The 21030-nt window shown below is 35.1% G+C and overlaps 2 protein-coding genes across 2 annotated transcripts; one reads left to right on the plus strand and one right to left on the minus strand.

The window, feature by feature from the left end:
• The first annotated feature begins 3360 nt into the window (after positions 1 to 3360).
• LOC133332236 (cdc42 homolog) lies at positions 3361 to 4014 on the plus strand. The gene has a single exon (XM_061540619.1). It carries the CDS (start codon positions 3361 to 3363, stop codon positions 4012 to 4014), a length of 654 nt encoding a protein of 217 aa, XP_061396603.1.
• An 8896-nt stretch (positions 4015 to 12910) lies between these two features.
• On the minus strand, positions 12911 to 14647 carry LOC133332235 (galectin-9-like). The gene is made up of 3 exons (XM_061540617.1): positions 14615 to 14647; positions 13914 to 14029; positions 12911 to 13850 (listed from the first exon to the last, which is right to left on the minus strand). The coding sequence occupies exons 1-3, from the start codon at positions 14645 to 14647 to the stop codon at positions 12911 to 12913; spliced, it is 1089 nt and encodes a 362-aa protein (XP_061396601.1).
• Between the last annotated feature and the right edge of the window lie 6383 nt (positions 14648 to 21030).

Consider the following 21030-nt stretch of genomic DNA (forward strand, 5'->3'; position numbering starts at 1 on the left):
AGAGTAATTACGATAAAAACATCTACGATCACTTCCTCTTGTATCAAGACCTAGTAAGTAATATACGTGGTTGGGGTTTTACCGGTTTCTTCGTAATTTGTCATATCTTGAAACAATTGATACCGGAAGTGGGCGGTTAATTTAAACGACATCCAATGTACCACAATGTTTTTACTTTCAGAACTGTGAAGTGACGTTGGATTTTACTAGAAAAAGTACGTCAACGACCACATCCGGCCACTGAGTGGATAGGAAGATATCAGAAACTTCCTAATATTCAATACGACATATTTCTAAAGAGGAATCGTATAGAAAACCACTAATTTTTCCAGTTCTCTCCTTTCCTCCTTATACAAATCAGAAGTTTTTATAAGACAACATCAGAATAATACGGCCATTTGTAGGGTGATCTCTTCCTCGAAATCACAAATGCATGCATAGTTCGCCAGTCCATTGGTCCTCCCTAATTATGTTAATGTTCTGCAGTTTTTACCTTTTATGATTAAATTCATTTAGCCTTCTTTTAATGAAGACTTATTTGTAATGACTTTTTTCAAATTAATGCAGTCATTTTTTTGTTTGCATTTTCCATCATCATCGCCATCGACAGCAGCAGTAGTAGTAGCAGGATCGAAACACATGGACACGTCGTTGGTGAATTTGTCCCAACAATAATGCAGCTATTTGGCAGATGGAGTATGCCATCATTATTAACTCAACTATGCCATGAAAAATGCATAAATTGTTATTGGCTGTGGTGGCTAGACGCCACCAATGCACTATGGGTAAAAAGTATGATTTTTTGGCATAAAGTCAATTTTTTTTTGTTTTCATATTTTGAAATGTAACTGATTTCCTAAATGTAGACACCCATATTAGAAAAAAAACATTCAATATGAATGCGGGTGGCAACCCTTTTTTGCTGGCGAGCTTTGAAAGTCAGCAGTTTGAAAGTCACATTGTTTTGGTACAACTGGCGGTAAAAATCAGCTAAGTTCGAGTGCTTGTAATTTGACAAAATTGAAAAAATTAAAATGTGTAATTATGGAAAACGTTAGTGCAGGTATGTAAAATTAAGACGAGATGCCCTTTTTGTCATATTTGTCTGTTGTTGTAATACTGTGAAATGTTTTGTTTATGTATAACTTTATACAAAATCTATAAATTGTAGTTTTGTTCCGTGGAGTGTATCTTGTGAATGGCAAAGCATTGCAAAAAGGTGTAAATGCCAAGTTATTAACAAAAGTGTGCTAATTAATGAGTAACTAGCCTTTTTTGTGCTTTTTTGTGCCAACTCGTGTTTTTTACTGATAAACATGTGTTTGCCCATGCAGCGCTTATTGAAATATGGAGTAGCAAAAATCGCTCAGAAGATTCACTTGTGAAATATGTGTTACAGAATATCAACAATATCAGTTTAAATGAAGACCAAATGCGTTTGATATCGAAAGAAGTTAAAGATTTTGTTAATTATATAAAAAAGCATTTGCCAAAGTTCAACCGTAAGAGTATAATTATAGTAATGGATGAGCAGTATGTTTCCCAAACAGAATAGGTCGCCCAAAATTAAATTATGAACATGCTGGACCTAGGCTAAAAAGGAAATTAGCCTCCTAAGTTGCTTCACAAAATGGTAAGTCATCTTGGGAGCATAAAAAATTATACAAACTAAATTTCACTTCAATAGCTTCATAAACAAAAAAGTTGGGGCAAATCGGCCAGATCGGCTATATGGCAGCTATATGAAATAGTGCCCCAAATCATATGAAAAATGGTAGGTCATCTTGGGAGCATAAAAAATGTATACAAACCAAATTTCACTTCAATAGCTTTATAAACAAAAAAGTCGGGACAAATCGGTCAGATCGGCTATATGGCAGCTATATGAAATAGTGCCCCAAATCATATGAAAATTGGTAGGTCATCTTGGGAGCATAAAAAATGTATACAACCCAAATTTCAATTCAATAGCTTTAAAATTAGAGTTTATGCCAAAATAAACGTAAAAAAACCCATAGTGCAATGACGAATTCCTAAATAAATGTATTTCTAAATTATGAGATTTTGACATTATGAGGCAACTGAGGATTCCAATTTCGTAAATCTGCCTCTTGAAAGTCCTTGAAAACATGATTCTGTTTGGGGCTTGAAAAATTATTCTTTAAAAATCCACGCCTTGTTTGGGGCTTGAAAAATTATTCTTTAAAAATCCACGCCTTGTTTGGGGCTTGAAAAATTATTCTTTAAAAATCCACGCCTTGTTTGGGGCTTGAAAAATTATTCTTTAAAAATCCACGCCTTGTTTGGGGCTTGAAAAATTATTCTTTAAAAATCCACGCCTTGTTTGGGGCTTGAAAAATTATTCTTTAAAAATCCACGCCTTGTTTGGGGCTTGAAAAATTATTCTTTAAAAATCCACGCCTTGTTTGGGGCTTGAAAAATTATTCTTTAAAAATCCACGCCTTGTTTGGGGCTTGAAAAATTATTCTTTAAAAATCCACGCCTTGTTTGGGGCTTGAAAAATTATTCCTTAAAAATCCACGCCTTGTTTGGGGCTTGAAAAATTATTCTTTAAAAATCCACGCCTTGTTTGGGGCTTGAAAAATTATTCTTTAAAAATCCACGCCTTGTTTGGGGCTTGAAAAATTATTCTTTAAAAATCCACGCCTTGTTTGGGGCTTGAAAAATTATTCTTTAAAAATCCACGCCTTGTTTGGGGCTTGAAAAATTATTCTTTAAAAATCCACGCCTTGTTTGGGGCTTGAAAAATTATTCTTTAAAAATCCACGCCTTGTTTGGGCCTTGAATAAATTATTCTTTAAAAATTTACGCCTTGTTAAGTCATGGAAAAAAATATTCTTTAAAAATCCACGCCTTGTTGGGCCTTGGAAAAAATTATTCTTTCAAAAGCCTTGGAAAAAGTTATTCTTTAAAAATCCACGGCTTGTTTGGGCTTTGAAAGTAATATGCTATAAAACATCCACGCCTTATTGGGTCTTGAAAAGTTTATTCCTTAAAAATCCACGCCTTGTTAGGGCCTTGAAAAAATTATTCTTTAAAAAATCGATGCGTTAAAATTGATGTTAAAAAATTATTCTTTGGTCCTTTAAAAAATCCACGCCTTGTTTAAAAAAAATATTTTTTAAACCCGCTTCGCCTTGAAATTTTCTTAAAAAAACTTTGTGAACAGACCTAGTATATTGTCACTTATAAATAATTCGTAATACACTCATCTATATACATCTATATTTACACCCTATGACTTAGTAACCTCATGCGTATTAATCATTTCATTTGTAAGCAAATAAATTAATCAGTATAAGACAAACATTCGATCAGTTTCATCCCGCATCGACTGCGATGAATTATAAGAAAACTTTAAAATTTCTCCTCATCGGCAATGGAGGTGTGGGCAAATCTGCTCTCCTCAGTACCTATCTGCACAGGTTGAATTTATTCCAGTATGAACATCGCATCGATCGTCAAATCTATCAAGTCGATATTGTGGAAATTATCACCTTCGATGATCTGCATCGTTACAACCTCTACGAAAATGAATGGGATGCTGTGGTGAATATTCTCTGTTTCAATGTTACGAACCGAAGCACACTTCATAGCCTTCGCCATGAATGGATACCCGAGCTAATGAAATTGAAAAGGAATCCAAAAATGTTCCTAATGGGCCTCCAATGTGATCGTCGTGAACAATTTCTCACCAAGTTTACCCAAGGCAGTGTAAGTCGTGAAGAAGGTATGCAGCTGACAATGTATTATGAAAATCTGCACTATGTTGAATGTTCCGCACTGAAATTGGCAAGTGTCAAGCAGGCGTTCGATGAAATTTTGGAACAATTTTTCTATGCCGATATACAAAAGCAAATGGAGGAAAGAATTTTGAAATTATATTCAACAATGCAAATCAAATTTAAATTTTATGGACCAATACATTGGATAACTGATGTGTTTGGGGATGTGGTAGATTATACACATCCCGCCGAGGAATGTTTTCTTTAGAATGAAGTTGTAAACAAAAATGTTATCCTGGTAAATATATTGATTATCTAGAATCGTTTAATGTATTATTTTATAGACTTTTTTCTCAATTCAGAGTGATAAGTGTGGAACATATTGAGGCCAGTTGCAATAATAACAAGTAACAAGTAAAAAAGCGTTAAGTTCGGCCGGGCCGAACTTTGGATACCCTCCACAATAGAAATACTGACAAATTTTTGAAATGAAAACATAGGGAACATACATATAAATACAATTCTTCCAATCGATTTTTGTAAACCAAATAGAAAATTCAGCAATTTCAATGGGGGTTTTCCTAAAATCTCTAAACCCTAAAATGTTGACATATATTATTAACGCATGGTACGGTGAAACATGTGTATAAAAAGCTGAAAATACTCCAATTTAGAGGGGAATATTATATATGAGACTAAAGAGGGATCAATATTGACAACATTGTGTAGGAATCCCAATACCGTTCATCACGTTAAATATTAAATAGGTAAGATGTTTTATATAGGACATGGTCCTATGTCGATATGATCGGAGAGAAAAATTATTAGAATTTCATACCATGCAGGGGATGAACTGAAAATTTCGTCTACATAATATCCCCCGTTCGATGGTGGAACACAGCTATATGGTGATAACCCCAACACGGAACAAATTAGCTAACTATTTTAATATAAAAATACGACTACAAAATACCAAATTACAGCGAATTCGGTTGAAACCCGTGCTCAAGAACCCCAAAATACCGAAAATTGGAGGGTACCCTTATATGGGGCTACCCGAAAAAATTGACCTATATTTATAATTTTTAGTGGAGAGATTTGCTACGCAATAAGAACTCAAAGTATCAAATTTCAGCGAATTCGGTTGCAAAACGGCCTCAAGAACCTCAAAATACCGAAAATTGGGGGTACCCTTATATGAGGGCTACCCGAAAAAATGGACCTATATTTATAATTTTTTGTGGAGAGATTTGATACCCAATAAAAACTCAAAGTACTAAATTACAGCCAATTCGGTGAAAAAATCCGTTCAAAACCCCCCAAAAACTGAAAATTAGGAGGTACCGTTCTATGGGGGCTACCAGAAAAAGTGGACCTATATTTATAATTTTTGGTGGAGAAATTTAGTATCCAAAAAAACCCATTTTAGCAAATCCCCGAAATACTGAAAATTTGGGGGTACCCTTATATGGGAGCTATGCCTAAACGTGGACCGAAATAGCCTATCATCGAACTTGACCTGCCTGCAGATAAAAGACGACTCTATGCAAAATTTTGGCGTTCTCAATTCGTTTAGACGCTAGAGTGATTACAACAGACAGACGGACATGCTTAGATCGTCATAGAATTTTACGCTGATCAAGAATATATATACTTTATAGGGTCGGAAATGATTATTTCGATGCGTTACAAACGGAAAAACAAAACTAATATACCCTCCATACTATGGTGGAGGGTATAAAAAGTCTTTGAGGATGACATTCCGCAGTAACAAAAAATAGTTTACTGTTGTTTGTTTAGTACATTCACTTGTGAGTTATAGGGTGTTAAAAATGGAAGTGAACAAAGAGAAAATTCGGTACATTTTACAGTTTTTCATTGAAAGCGAAAATGCAAACCAAGCGGCTAAAATTGTGAATGGTGTTTATGGTTCCGATACAGCAACAGCCAATTATGTGCAATTTTGGTTTCGTAGATTCCGTTCAGGAATTTTTGATGTTAAAGATGCACCTCGCATAGGTGGGCCGGTCGTCGAAAATGTCGATAAAATCAGAGATGTGATCGAAGTTGACCGGCATGTTAGCATCGTCCAGGATATAAAAATCGACCGCAAAACTGTTTTAAACCATTTACAATTGACCAGAAACGGCCAGAATTGGCCAACCGGAGAGTTGTCGTGTTCCACCAATATAACGCTAGGCCAAACACATCACCAGAAAATTTGGGAGCCATACAGTCCGGACGTGGCACCAAGCACAACCCTCCCTAGATACAATTTCTTTAGATATCTAGTGAGGATTGTGAAAACCGACTACTAGAGTTTTTTGCAAATAGAGAGCAGCACTTCTGTGAGAGAGGCATTATGAAGTTACCTTTAAAATGGCAACAAATTATAAAACAAAACGGTGAATATGTGGTCCAAGTGGTGAATGGTATCATATAGTCAATCTGTCCATATTTTCTATACTTGTTTAAGATATACATAGTTAAAATTTTGTTCAGTTAAAATTTTGTTCGATATTACTCGTAGCTCATTATACCCTTCACCACACTGTGGTACAGGGTATTATGTCTTTGTGCATATGTTTGTAACAGGCAAAAGGAAACGAGATAGACACATGGTTCCTTTTGAGAATATGCATAGAATCACTTTCTAAGTCGATCCGTCCGTCTGTCTGTCTGACTGTCCATGTTAAATTGTAAATTATTCGGCCCAAGCACGAACACTATTGAAATTGGGAAAAAATCGGTTCAGATTTAGATATAGCTCCCATATATAATTAACCGATTTAATGTAAACGGTCCCTATATATCTTTCGATTTGCACGAAATTGGGTACAGCCTAATCATTTAGGTCTAGAATGATGTCTGCCAAGTTTCGTGAAAATCGGTCCAGATTTAGATATACCTCCCATATAGAGGTTCGTCCGATTTGATGTAAATGGTGCCCCAAAGTCCCTATATATCTTTCGATTTGTACGAAATTTTGAAAATCGGTTCAGATTTGGATATAACTCCCATATATATTTTCGTCCGATTTAAGGTAAATGGTGTACCAAAGTCCCTATATATCTTTCGATTTTTACGAAATTTGGTACAACGTAATGAATTAGATCTAGAATGATGTGGGCAAAGTTTCGTGAAAATTGATTCAGATTTGGATATAGCTCCCATATATATTTTCGTCCGATTTAAGGTAAATGGTGTACCAAAGTCTCTATATATACTTAGATTTGCACGAAATTACTGAATTAAGTCTAGAACGATGTGTGTTAAATTTTGAGAAAATCGGTTCAGATTTATATATATATATATATATATATATTCGTCCGATTTTAGGTAAATAGTGCACCAAGGTCCCTTTTATATGCTTCGATTTGCACAAAATAAGGATGAGCTTACTAAATTGAGTCTAGAATTATGAGTGGTGAGTTTCGGGAAAATCGGTCGAGATTTCGATATAGCTCCCATATATATGTTCGTCCGATTTTATGTAAATGATGCACCAACGTCACTATTTATCCTTCGATTTGCACGAAATTTGGCATAGCGTACTGAATTAAGTCTAGAACGATGTGTGTTAAATTTCGTAAAAATCGGTTCAGATTTAGATATAGCTCCCACATATAGATTATATTTTTAACAACGCGGCGTACCGAATACCGTGTATCAATTTTGCTATAAATCGTTTTCCATATATTTTCCCCATGTTACGCAGGCGGCTCTAAATCTGCTCGAATGAATTTAAAGTTAGGATAGGTTGGAGAAAGAGGGAACATAGACATGCATTTGTTAGGATATACTCAAAGTGGTGAAGGGTATCATATAGTCGGCCCAGTCCGACTTTACTACTTTCCTTACTGGTTTCTATACTCTTTCAAGATATACATAGTTAAAATTTTGTTCGATATTACTCATAGCACATTTTATATTTACCGTATTTCATTGATATAAATATTTACGATATATAAACATTTGTTTATATTATATTGTTGTTTGTAATCACCCTGTGTATTATTTCAATTCAAGACATCAACCAATTTGTTTTTCACCACTGCACAGGGTCACTCATACAACAACGATCAACGATGGTAAGAAAACACATTTCACGTATATGGAAAAATAAATAACCGTAGAAAGCCTTCCGAATTCAGATAAGGACTGTGGTCGGTATATTAAATTTGTCGTTCCGTTTGCAACACCTTGAAATATTCATTAAAATTCCATTAAAAAAATTTTGAAAAATTTTTTTGCGAGCACATTTATGATTTTTGGTACATATGTTAAGAAAAATATGCTGATTCGAAATCTGTTCGCGTTCACAAATTCGGATGCTGCGCACAAAAGATATAGCGGTTTTAAATCTTGTATTTCAAATATAAATTAAATGGATTCCTATTCGTTGTAATTCGCGAACTTCTTCACAAATGGTTAAACACTATTGTTTTCTTTGCATACTAGTCAAATCACACTGCAATACGGTTTAATAGTCGCGAAAAACAAATAGAAACATGAAGTTATCGGAAAATAAAATAAATTAATTTTTGAATTAAAACAATTTTTTTTTTTTTGAATTTCCGATGTTTTTAGTATGGTTAAGAGGATACGGTTTTGCCTTAATCTTCTAAAATATACGACGCTTTCTTCTGCAAATTCTTTTAGATGATTGTTAAATATCGGTTGATTCATCTGATAAGAGTTTCGACGTCATTAATGGCTAAATACATTGCACTTACAATACATAAAAATGATCAATATTGAAAAGCTTGCAATTCGCGAATTAGTTGAAATCAGTTGATGCGCATGCGATTTTCGTATAAACCGAATCAATGTCTTTCAATAATTATGAATTTTTCGATGTTTAATATAGCGGTCAAAGTGTGCCACTCGATGCACTTTACTATGCAAAAACCCTAAAAATGGCTAAAAATCACGCAACGTGCATACGATTTCTATGCGCATCCGATTTCAGTAATCTCCTATGAAAATACACAAAAGGACACCTACTTTAAAAGGATCGGTTAAGAACCGCGGATGTGCCTCCACAATCAATTTTGGTTAAAATACGCATATTATTCGCGTATCGATATATTTTTGACCTATTTCCACACAGATTCGCGAATTTGACAATACAAGCATAAATGCATGTAAAATTAATTCGAAGAAAACCGCGATTATTTACGCGAATTTGTCAAAATAAGTTTTTGCCGTTTTTCCCACATTCAAGGTACCTGTATCCGCCATTTTATTGGACGGAATTTAACATGGATGGGCTCATTAGATCTGGCACGTAAAAAAACTAAAATCACGCGGGGTTCCACGGAATTTGAATGGACTTCCTTAATTTTAGACTCAAAAAATATGTTTTTTATAAAAATTTACGCACCAAATTTTCGTCTTTGGAACCCAATTGCAAAGAAGCTACGGTGAGCACATTCATGAGATATACACTAAACGAAGCAGAATCACGAGTTCTACAATCCCATAATTAGTTTATTCGATTATCTGGATGCGCATCCTAATTATAAGAAAAATTCAAAAAACACGGAAAATACGGCTTCAAAATGTCAGCATCAATTTTGGGTGGATGCAGTGATTATATCGAAAAATCATACATTAGAACCATATTGTCCATGGGGTATTCTGCAACTTAGTCACTGATCACATGTGCGTGCGTTGTGTAGTTTAGCCACAAATCGGGAACGAACACAAAAAAACTCGTTGGCTTCAACACATTTTCACCCATTTTTTTACATTACCACCATCACAGCTTCCACGAAACTTATTATTTATTACCAATATTTTAAGATTTTGACAAGAACACTTCATTTTATAGAACAGAATTTAAATTATATGCAATATGTTCATATTTCGCGAGTTATAACCTTGCAAACCTCAGCTTCAAGGAATTTAAAAGATTTTTGTAATTTCCCATATATATATATATATAATTGATCAGAAAAAAATTCTATGTCGAGTGTCCGTCTGTTGAAATCAAACACATCTCCGAACTAAAAATTATTAATTTTGACCCAAGTTTCAGGGTAGCTCCCATTTACGGGACACCCAATCTTCGGCCGGTCCGAACTTAACATCGTTTTAACTTGTTTAGTTTTAAATTGGTCTTTTAAAATTAAAACCCCGAACATAATGCTTGGAAAAAGTCTACTGTTGAAGCTGTTGGATTTTTTGTAAATTATTAACCGCTAGAAGTATTCAATGCACAGTGTACTCCTTGAAATATTCACCGGCGAACCCATAAAGATTTCTATATATTCTTGATCAGAATAAAATTCTATCCGAAATCAAAATAGTTCTTGGGTAGATCTTTGAAATATCGCATATACATTGTTACTATACTTAGGATGTCTGGCGTTAATAGAGATGGACAGTGGGTAAATACCCAAAGGGTAAATACCCGGTAAATTGGGAAAATACCCGGTAAATTGGGTAAATACCCCGTAAATTGGGAAAATACCCGGTAAATTGGGTAAATACCCCGTAAATTGGGTAAATACCCATTTGTGGGTATTTATTTGTGTATTTACTATATTGAATCGGTAATACAACATCTTACACCATATTTCCGGGTTTCTGTTATACATACATTTTTGGATGGACATTTGGTACCCAAAAGAACAAAACTTGGACCCAGGGACCCCATTTTGGATTTCTATATTTGCTTTGACATTAAAAATATATGTATGCAAAATGTTGATCTGAAATGTCAAGCGGTTCTGCAGTCAATGAGTTTATACCCAATTTTGGGTAAAAACTCGGGTAATTACCCAAGTATTTACCCACGTCGTTAAAGTATCGTAAAACTATCCATTCTAAATCGATTTGATAACAGAAACCCGGAAATAGGGTGTAAGATGTTGTATTACCGATTCAATATAGTAAATACCAAATAAATACCCGCAAATGGATATTTACGCGGTATTTAGCCACCCCTTGGGTATTTACCCGGTAAATACCATCTCTAGGCATTAAATGGTCAGCGTTTTGGTATAGACCGCCGTATTTGATATTTTTAGAAGTTTTGGTACTTCCCAAATGTCGGTATTTTGGACCCAGTTTCGATGTGGTCCTCATATAACGGTATCCAACATTTTTGGAATTGCGAGGATTTTGGACAGGTTTTTTAGACAAATCGTACTTCGAAATATCATTCTTAACACAAATGATTAATATTAATCCACGTTTTGGTATAGCCCCTATAAAACTGTACCCCGATTTTGGGAATTTTAAGGATTTTAGACAGGTTTTTCATGCCAATTAGATGTAAATGTATATTGGTTTATGTATTTTGGTTTATCATTGGATGACAAAATTTCCTAGCAAAAAGTGTAAAAAAGTAATTGATCCTTGGGTACAACCCCCAAATAATGGTCCAGAACTTTGATATTTATTTTGATGGTTCAAGACGCATGGAGTGAGAGGTGAAGTCATTGACTCACTAATATGGACGACGCTGGGTTATGAACTGGGATTCCTACCTCCAGAGGTAAACAGAAGCCTTATAGGAATCCTCGGAAAAGAAACTGGGACAAATTCAAAGCCAAAACAGCAGCCTTATCTTAAAACGGTTGAGGGTATTGAGGAAGCTGTGAACATTGACACGGTCACTCTTCTGAAGAGAAATAAGGCTTCATGTCCTTTAACACACCCTGCGAAAAAAATCTCAGCCGGCATGGTGGTAACAAAACCTTGCATCCTTGAGGAAGGCTGTAAGGAAAGCATACAATAGAGCTAGTAAGACAAAACCCTGTACAGATTTGGACGTTTATAGAGAACATTTCAATAGATACATGAGTAAAATCAAGAAGGCTAAACGTGAATCTTGGGTCTGCTATAGTGACTCAATCGAAGGATTCAACAAAGCGGACAAATTTCGCACAGTACTATTTAAAGATCCAAAATCTATAGGTAGCATTGTGCGAAGTGATGGAACATGGACAAACTCTGGTAGTGAGACTCTTGATCTTCTATCGTCAACCTACTTTCCTGGTTGTAAGGACTATAGTGAGGGTGCGCAGTGTGCGCATCAGCATATGGTTCGAACGAGGCTGGAGGGAGGGAGAAACTGATAGAAAGCTCTATAAGCTACCCAAAACTGGTATGGGCGATAAGTAGTTTTCAACCCTATAAATCTCCTGGTCCAGATGATATAATACCGGCCATGTTGCAACACATAGATGAACGAGTATTAGCCTCTCTGAAAGACATTTTTAGGGCTTGTCTACTTCTATCGTATCGTATCTATGGAAAGAGGTAACAGTAACCCCCACAGGGGGAGTACTATCTCCCCTTCTGTGGGTTCAAGTGATAAAATGAAGTTCGATCATCTTAAGATAAAGGTTGTAGCCTATGCCGATGATTTAGTTTTGCAGGTTGGTGCGAAATGTCTAATAACAATTTCAGATATTTTGGGGTCCCCTTTCAATTCTGTCTAACTGGGCAATGGTCTTGGTATTAACCCCTCCAAGACAGAATTAGTCTCTTCACTAGGAAACGTAAGATTCCTAGTTTCCACCTGCGATCACTGGGACGAGTAACCGTAACCCTTTCTGAAGAAGCAATATACCTTGGTACAATCCAAGAACTTCATAGGTAAGAGCTGGGGACTTCGACCGGAGATCATACACTGAGGATTGTCCTCCCCATCCTTACATATGGTTACCTTGTATGGTGACATGGGGTCAACAAAAACATACTGCTGACAAAATTAAATTCAATACAGCGATCGGCTTCGATCCTGATTACCGGAGCGCTAAGAAGTACACCACAGACAGCCTTGTCTGCAGTTTCGTTTTATCCTGGTTGCTTTTTAAATTTCACATAACCGATATAAATGTCCCTATCAATTTTAGGTAATTTTAATACCCACCTCATGGTGGAGGGAAATTTACGTTTAACTGTTAATATATAGGACTTTGGTAGGTAAACGTAATTTTCTTCTGACAGCTATTGTTGATACCATATAAATTTCCAATAAAACTAACCTCACATTCTTATTCTTAAAACAATTCCTGATTTGCAAGTTTATTGAATAAAATTAATAACAAATTTAACAATTGTACATTTTTTTCTATTTTTTTAATTTAAAATATTTTACTAAGAATTTAGATTATCATGGCATAACAATTGGCACCGTATCGTTTTCAATCACCTTCTTCAATTTCAATATCATATAGTTTCAAATCTCCCGACACCAACATGGTGTCCACACACTTAGGATGTACTTTGTAAGGATAATTCATCAAGGGTCTATCATTCAGGTAAATTTCAAAGGCATTCTTGCCACGCACAATGTGTAAGCGGAATTCAGCATTAGGTCTCAGACCCGTTGATAATTCCGATTTAATTTCACCCATCCACCTTCCACTGGCAAAAGAGTTTCGCAGCACCATGGGTTCTCCCGTCTCACCCTGACTATTCATATAGAAATGGAATTCTAAAACTAATGCCACATTCGGTTGTGGCCAAATGCTGTGACCCGATTGTAGGCTTATACGAAATGATTGAGGTTTACTGCGAACGCGACCCCAAATCATCATGCGGTAACCCAATTCGAAGAAACCACGTGGAAATGAGGCATAATAAGGCAATGATAATGGACGTAATTCTTCCGATTCAAGCTCCTCTTCTTCTTCCTCCTCCTCTTCTGTATATTTTCTATAGTGTTCATAATCTTCCGAATTATAGATACCCGTATCCGCATGACGATTACTTATACTAACAAAATGTTTAGATTTTCCCGTACGTTGTGGATAATCCGTGACAAGTTTACGATCAACGTGTAAGTCACGTACATCTCCCCGTATTTCTATTGATCGTATATCGTAAAACGATAGACGATGTTCATATTTGGCAATATGGAAACCATCTACGGCTATCAGCACAGCATCCATTGTAAAGAGAATTTGTAGTAGGAATTGTGATCCCTGTTTCAAGTTAAATGGCATAAGGGAGGTAATTTCTTCCGTGCCCCAATAACCATTCGTTCGGGTATTACGACCAATCATGTTGCGTGATATCACCGCTGACAAACGTAATGCAATATCGTTGCTGGCATTTTCCGTACAGAAGTCCACAATGAAGCTGGAGGGAAATTGAAAAAAAGTAAATGAAAATGGGAACCAGAACTATAATTGAAATACTCACCGTTCGCCATTTGGTAGAATTTGACCACGTATTAAAAACGAAAGACCCTCCTGAATCCATCCAATTTTATTGTTAGCATAGAGAGGATTTCCCGGAATGTCTTCGTTAATGGAGACCTGAAAAACAATAAAATAAAGGTGGATTAGCTGCAGATATTCGACACTCAAAAACTTGATGCTGAAAGGCAAGATAAGGAATAGTTCATCTTCATTTCTCTCCTCAATATTATTTACTTTTGAATCAAAAGATTTCATAATTTCCTCATAGTTGATCCAGAACCTGCCCCAATCTTTAAATTTTTTGAATTTTAAAATCTTTGAGAATTCCACGGAGAATTTAAGACATTTTAGTTCGTCAAGAAGTTAAAAAATTGTTTAAATGTTAATTTTGAAAACTAGTTTTTTATTAAAATTAATACTTTTTTATTTTATTGACATTTTTAAATTCTAAACCCAAAGACGGAAAATTCCAACTTTGATGTTGGAAAACGTTATATATTCTCTGTTCCAGAACCTAAAAATTGTTTCCAGTTTTTAATTAAGGAAAATAATAAAGTAGATCGGGCAAAAAGCTGTCCTTAACGTGGAAGAAATCCATCGCTACTATGTCACTCAAAAATTTCTACTTGAAAAATTGTAACAACTGGAAAAGCATAACCATCTGAGAGATGAACAAGCTGGTTTCAGACCGAGCTTCTTTACCATGGCCGTAATTAGATATTTGTTATCCGCCATATCGTTTCTATCATCATACGGTCGACTCTCTCTCACTTTTTTATTTCTACCAGTACTGATTCAAACCAAATGGAAGCTGTGTAGACCCAGACCTTCGAGTCATTATAGAACAATTCATAGAGTGGGGCATGTCCCTGTAACTATTGGTCATCTATTTCAAGAAGAAAGTTGACATATGGGAAGTATTGAGCAAAAAAGGGAGTACCCATAAACTAATTTCAATAATAAGTCACATGTACGATGATGCAGAACTCTTAGTTCTTCATAAGCTAGACGGTTCTCACCAACGTGGAAGTAACACAAGAAGGTAATCTCGTTTTTAAATCGGTTCGATCTCCGCAAAATGAACCAGTTCACTTTTGTAAAAGTATTACCCAAATACGTCGAATCCATATCTTCAAGCGAATAATACAAACCGCAAAACAAAGTTGAAAATTTATTAAATTAATTCAAATATTTTATGTTCACATTCGAAATTTCATATTTTCTGAATGTTTTGTTTTTATTTTCAACAAAAGAAAAATACATAAAATACGTTCTGTCAAAGTTGAAAATTTTCAACTTGGAATTTTGTACGCTCGACGTATTTCGGTAACATTCATATAAATACATGTGTTCTACTTTTGTGGTGAAAACGTCGAACGAGCTAGTCGAATTTTAGGTAAGGCTGTTAGACAACAAGGGAAAAAGGGTATAGGTCATGGTACAATTATAAAAGGTAACAGCAAATCCCAGCTGATTTGATTCCAACGTAATACTAGTGTCAATATGAATTTGACAAATTATGTTTTTAAAAATCACCCAACAGGAAAATTGGGAACGCATACAATTTGAAATTGTTATTTATTAAATGTGCTCCTGTATTCAATTTACTCAATCTGCCTGCTGGGAAAGTTTGAGGAAGCAAATCTTTCTTCAAGGAATAACTCGCTATTCCCAGCATTTTCATATGTGTTACACATATAAATGGCAATGGCTCAATTATAGGAAAGATGTGGAAGCGATAGAAATATAAATATGATAGATTTTCATTCATGTTTTTCAGTTTTTATTTCGAGTATTCGAAAATATTTCATTTTAAAAATAAAAATAATTTGATGATAATTTGTTTGTTTGTTTACATTTTTTCTGTCAAATGAGTTGACACTAGTAGAACTTACAACAACAAATTTCCATGTGGTTGTTGTATCGTTTTTTGAACAACAACACTTGCTGTTACCTTCTATTATTATACCATGGGTATAGGTATACTGATAGTTACTTGAAATGAATATATAGGTAACATACCAAAAAGTGTAGCTATACCGACATTTTTTCAAACCAACCTATACCAACAATTGTTGTTGTAAACCATAATGTATGTCCAATATAAATTTCAGAAATCACAATACCTTCCTTCACGCTAAATATTAACAAGTGAAAAAGCATTAAGTTCGGCCGAACTTTGGATACCCTCCCACTTTGGATACCCCCCCACTTTGGATACCCTCCAACTTTGGATACCCTCCACCATAAGTATATTAACCAAGCCTAGATCTTGTAGAAAGATGGGGCCCATTGTTCCACTCCCAGGTTTTATTTTGCGAGGTTGGTTGGAAGCTGCTGTTTCAATATGAAAATTGGAATTGCAGAAAAAATTTGTTTGAGTACGTCCTTAAAGGCTATACCTTAGACGGGACCTATGTTGATTGCATCGTGTAGGAATTACCGAACATTTGTACTTATTACTATATGTACTTATTATTATATGAGGTGCTACGTAGCTGTAGCTCTACTTCGAAACCAAATTTTTGCATTAGATTACATTTCGACAACAAAATCGACAACTATTTTAATATAAACAAGTGAAAAGGCGTTAAGTTCGGCCGGGCCGAACTTTGGATACCCTCCACCATAGATATACTGACAGGTACTTGAAATAAAAATATAGGGAACATACTAAAACGTGTATCTATACCGACATTTTTACAAACCGATTATGGTTCTAAATATAGTTTCTAGACCCCATGTTTTAGGACCAAATCCGTTTCAGAAAATTTAGATTTCATGCAAACTATGCCCATCTCAGTTTTTCTTCCAAAATTAGTTCAAGTTCGAACATCTGGAATATCGGTCCTCTCCTTCTGGTACCTCCCACACAGGGGCTAAATGCGGTTTACAGTTCATATATATGAATTAACTAGCTGACCCGGCAAACGTTGTTTTGCCTTATCAATATTGCATCAATATAAGGTTGGTAAAAACATTTTTCGTATCTTCCGCAGATGAAATGATTACAACAGAGTCTTAGAACCAAACCCAAACAGGGAACAAAACTTGTAAATATTTTAATATAAATAAAAAGGGGGTTATATGGGGACGACCCCAAAAAGGGGGGGGGGGCGAATATTAAAAATTTCAGCACCCTATTCAATTCCTTCAGAAGATAGCTTGATTACAACAGGCGGGGGGACGGACATGGCTAGATCGTCTTTTACGCTGATCAAGAATATTTATACTTTATAGGGTCGGAAATGAATATTTCGATGAGTTACAAACGGAATGACAAAATTAATATACCCTACATACTATGGTGGAGGGTATAAAAGGGGGTTATACGGGGACTACCCCCATAAAGGGGCGAATATTAATATTTTTAGTAGTTACCATATGCGACTACAAAATACCAAATTGCAGCGAATTCGGTTGAAAAACGCGCTCAAGAACCCCAAAATATCGAAAATTGGGGGTACCCTTATATGGGGGCTATTCGAAAAAATGGACCTATATTCATAATTTTTTTGTGGAGAGATTTGGTACCTATTAAGAACTCAAAATAAATTACAGTCAATTCGGTGGAAAAATACGACCAAACCCCCCAAAATACTGAAAATTAGGATGTTATATGGGGCTACCAGAAAAAGTGGATCTATACTTATAATTTTTTGTGGAGACATTTAGTACCCTATAAGAACCCAATGTACCAAATTTCAGCGAATTCGGCTGAAAAAAGCGCTCAAATGTTGGGTTAAAAATATTGGTAGGGAGATTTGTTACCATATACGACTACAAAATACCAAATTGCAGCGAATTCGGTTGAAAAACGCGCTCAAGAACCCCAAAATACCGAAAATTGGGTGTGCCCTCATATAGGGGTTTTCGGAAAAATGGTCCTATATTTATAATGTTTTGTGGAGAGGTTTAATACTTAAGAACTTAAAATACTAAATTACAGCCAATTCGGTGGAAAAATACGATCAAAACCCTCAAAATACTGAAAATTACCGTTATATAGGGGCTACCAGAAAAAGTGGACCTATATTTATAATTTTTTTGTGGAAACATTTAGTACCCAATAAGAACTCAATGCACCAAATTTCAGCATATTCGGTTGAAAAACGCGCTCAAGAACCCCAAAATACCGTACGGTTATATGGGAGCTATGCCTAAACGTGGACCGATATATCCCATCTTCGAACTTGACATGCCTGCAGACAAAAGACGAACCTATGAAAAATTTCATCGCCCTATCTTAATTCCTTCAGAAGAATGCGTGATTACAACAGACGGACGGACATGGCTAGATCGTCTTAGAATTTTACCCAGATCAAGAATATATATACTTTATATAGTCGGAAATGAATATTTCGAAGAGTTACAAACGGAATGACCAAATGAATATATCCTCCATACTATGGTGGAGGATATAAAAAATTGAATGTCAATCATCGAGCAAAATATTTATAAGACCTATATATAAATGGACGTGTTTGAGCAACCGTGGAATCCACCATTTGGTAGCGCACTGTGTCGCTATTGGATTTTTATCTCGACACAAAATCCAATACACGTTATTCCAGGTTCGGTTTGGTACGCCATTTACATAAAATCGGACGAAAATTTATATGGAAGCTATATCTAAATCTGAACTTATTTCAACAACACTTCATGGATGTCAACCTATGGTAACTTCAATACGGTGTGCAAAATATTGTCTCAATCGGAAAACATTGACTGTTAGGTGCACCATTTACATAAAATCGGGCGAAACTATATATGGGAGCTATATCTAAATATGAACCGATTCCAAACAAAACTTCGCGCATACATCAATCAAGACCTAACTCAGTACGCTGTGCAAAATTTTGTCGCAATCGCACAAATATTGGCAGTATGGTGCTCCATTTATATAAAATTGGACGAAAATATATATGGGAGCTATATATAAATCTGAACCGATTTCAACAAAACTTCACAGACGTCAACCTAGAGTTATTTCAATACGGATACCAACCTGAAGTAACTTCAATACGCTATACACAATTTTGTCTCAATCGGACAAACATTGACAGTATGGTGCACCATTTACATAAAGTCGAAGGAAACTATATGTGGGAGCTATATCGAAATCTGAACCGATTCCAACAATACGTCACAATAACATAAACTTGCACTTAATTCAGAATGCTGTTCAAAATTTTGTGCCAATCGGCCAAAAATGGCATATATCAATATAGACCTAATTCAGTACTCTGTGCAAAATTTTGTCTCAATCAGGCCAATATTGGGAGTTTGGTGCACAATTTTCAAAAAATCGGACAAAACTATATCCAAATCTAAATCTGAACCGATCTAAATCTGAACCGATCTAAATCTGAACCGATTTTCTCTAAGTTCAATAGGGTTCGTCCTTGGGTCAAATAAGTTCCATATGCCAAATTTCATCCAAATCGGATCATAAATGCGACCTGGACTTTGTTCACAAAAATACACGGACGAGCGGACATGCATAAATCGACTCAGAAAGAGATTCTATGTATATTCTCAAAAGGAACCATGGGTCTATCTCGATTCCTTTTGCCTGTTTCAAACATATGCACAAAGACATAATACCATGTACCACAGTATGGGGGAGGGTATACAAAATTCGATCGACTTTACTTTTTTTAAACGTTCACCTAATGGTCGATGGAATAAAAATTTCACCTGGATCGAATTTAACGACTTTCTTAGTCAATGACACTATTTTGAACGCAATATAAATCTCTTTTGAATTCCTAATGCTAGATGATATAAAAAGTTCAAATGCACTTAAAAACGAGTTTTTTGTTCAGTCATCATCTAGTCAATATTTATAAATTGTTATCGTAATACTGTTGTAAATTTTGTATTAAATTATTCTATTAATACTGGCTGTGGTATCTAAATAACATTTACTAATACCACATATGTGGGTAACCTCTCTCATGATGACGATTTCAATGATGTCACACTAAAATGCGCTACAACAGAATTTCCAAAATAAAAACAAACTGGCTAAACTAAAACGTAATGATCTCAGATGGTGTTGTTGGTGATATCAGATAGGCAACGACGAAATTAGTTTCCACCGACAAAATGAGGTTTACATTTAATCTGGTCACTGTTCACTATTACTATTCAATATTTGAATCATAATTATAAATAAACGTCCTCATTAACACATTCCTCCGACACAATGTCCAGATGTTCTGATTTATTAAATAGTTTGTTTATTTTGAATACAGAATAAATTCCAGTCCAGCAATTTGTTTAGATTATCTGTCGTTAATCACAAAATTTCAATTTTGTTTATTTGTTTACGTTTCTTTACATTTTCCAAATTTTCCAACAAAATCTCACTTAATCTCTTTTTACATTCACCTTAGACACCACCAAACAAAAATTCACTCAACAACTACGAGTGTGTGAGTGCGAGTGTGTATGTGTGTGCGTTTATGACCTCGGTTAAACACAAAGTCCTTGACAAGTATTTAGTTTTGTATTAGCTTTTCCATGACCTTCGCAATCACGTGAAAAGATAAGAAAAGCGTTATTGATTATTTCTTTTTCCATTTCCCATCTTTTGCTCTTTTTTCCACACACAAGATATCTACACTCTTTAAAATAAATTGTTGCATCGTTTTCGATTTGTTTTTTCAAGAAAATTTAAATAATTTAAATTTCACATTTAAACGGTTATCACACAAGCACAGATATTTATTACACAATGTTTTTCAAATTGATTTCTAAACTGGAAATCGATTCGAATCCAGTTATCAATCAGCCAACCTACCATATCTATCTATGAAATGTTAATTGAATATCCCACAGTTTTTGTTTCGATTCTCGTCGGTCAATTAACTCAATGTTGTTTGTTTTAACGATTACAACCTTCTGAGTGTTTGCCATAAACATTGGCTGGCTGACTGAATGAAATTTACATCAGCAATGGTTGCCATATGTTTGAGAGAGTGATGTGTGTGTAGAATATTTCGAATAGCCAACCATTTTTAATATTTACGCAGTATGGCAACAAATGTATTACCGTTATTTCAAAATTTATTTTCATCGTTCGAAATGAAATAATTGCAAACATGTCGTTA

Source organism: Musca vetustissima, unplaced genomic scaffold, assembly GCF_032173495.1.
Source record: "Musca vetustissima isolate MV318-11 ecotype Yass unplaced genomic scaffold, APGP_CSIRO_Mvet_v1 utg51701, whole genome shotgun sequence".
Lineage (NCBI taxonomy): Eukaryota > Metazoa > Arthropoda > Insecta > Diptera > Muscidae > Musca > Musca vetustissima.

What these genes read in the sequence shown, in the direction of transcription:
- LOC133332236 (XM_061540619.1), top strand. Translation starts at nt 3,361, where the DNA reads ATGAATTATAAGAAAACTTTAAAATTTCTCCTCATCGGCAATGGAGGT.
- LOC133332235 (XM_061540617.1), bottom strand. Translation starts at nt 14,647, where the DNA reads ATGGCGGATAACAAATATCTAATTACGGCCATG. An exon ending in AATATCTAATTACGGCCATG is followed by an intron (nt 14,030 to 14,614) that starts GTAAAGAAGCTC and finishes ATTGTTTTTCAG; the next exon opens with GTCTCCATTAACGAAGACAT. An exon ending in ATTCTACCAAATGGCGAACG is followed by an intron (nt 13,851 to 13,913) that starts GTGAGTATTTCA and finishes ATTTCCCTCCAG; the next exon opens with CTTCATTGTGGACTTCTGTA.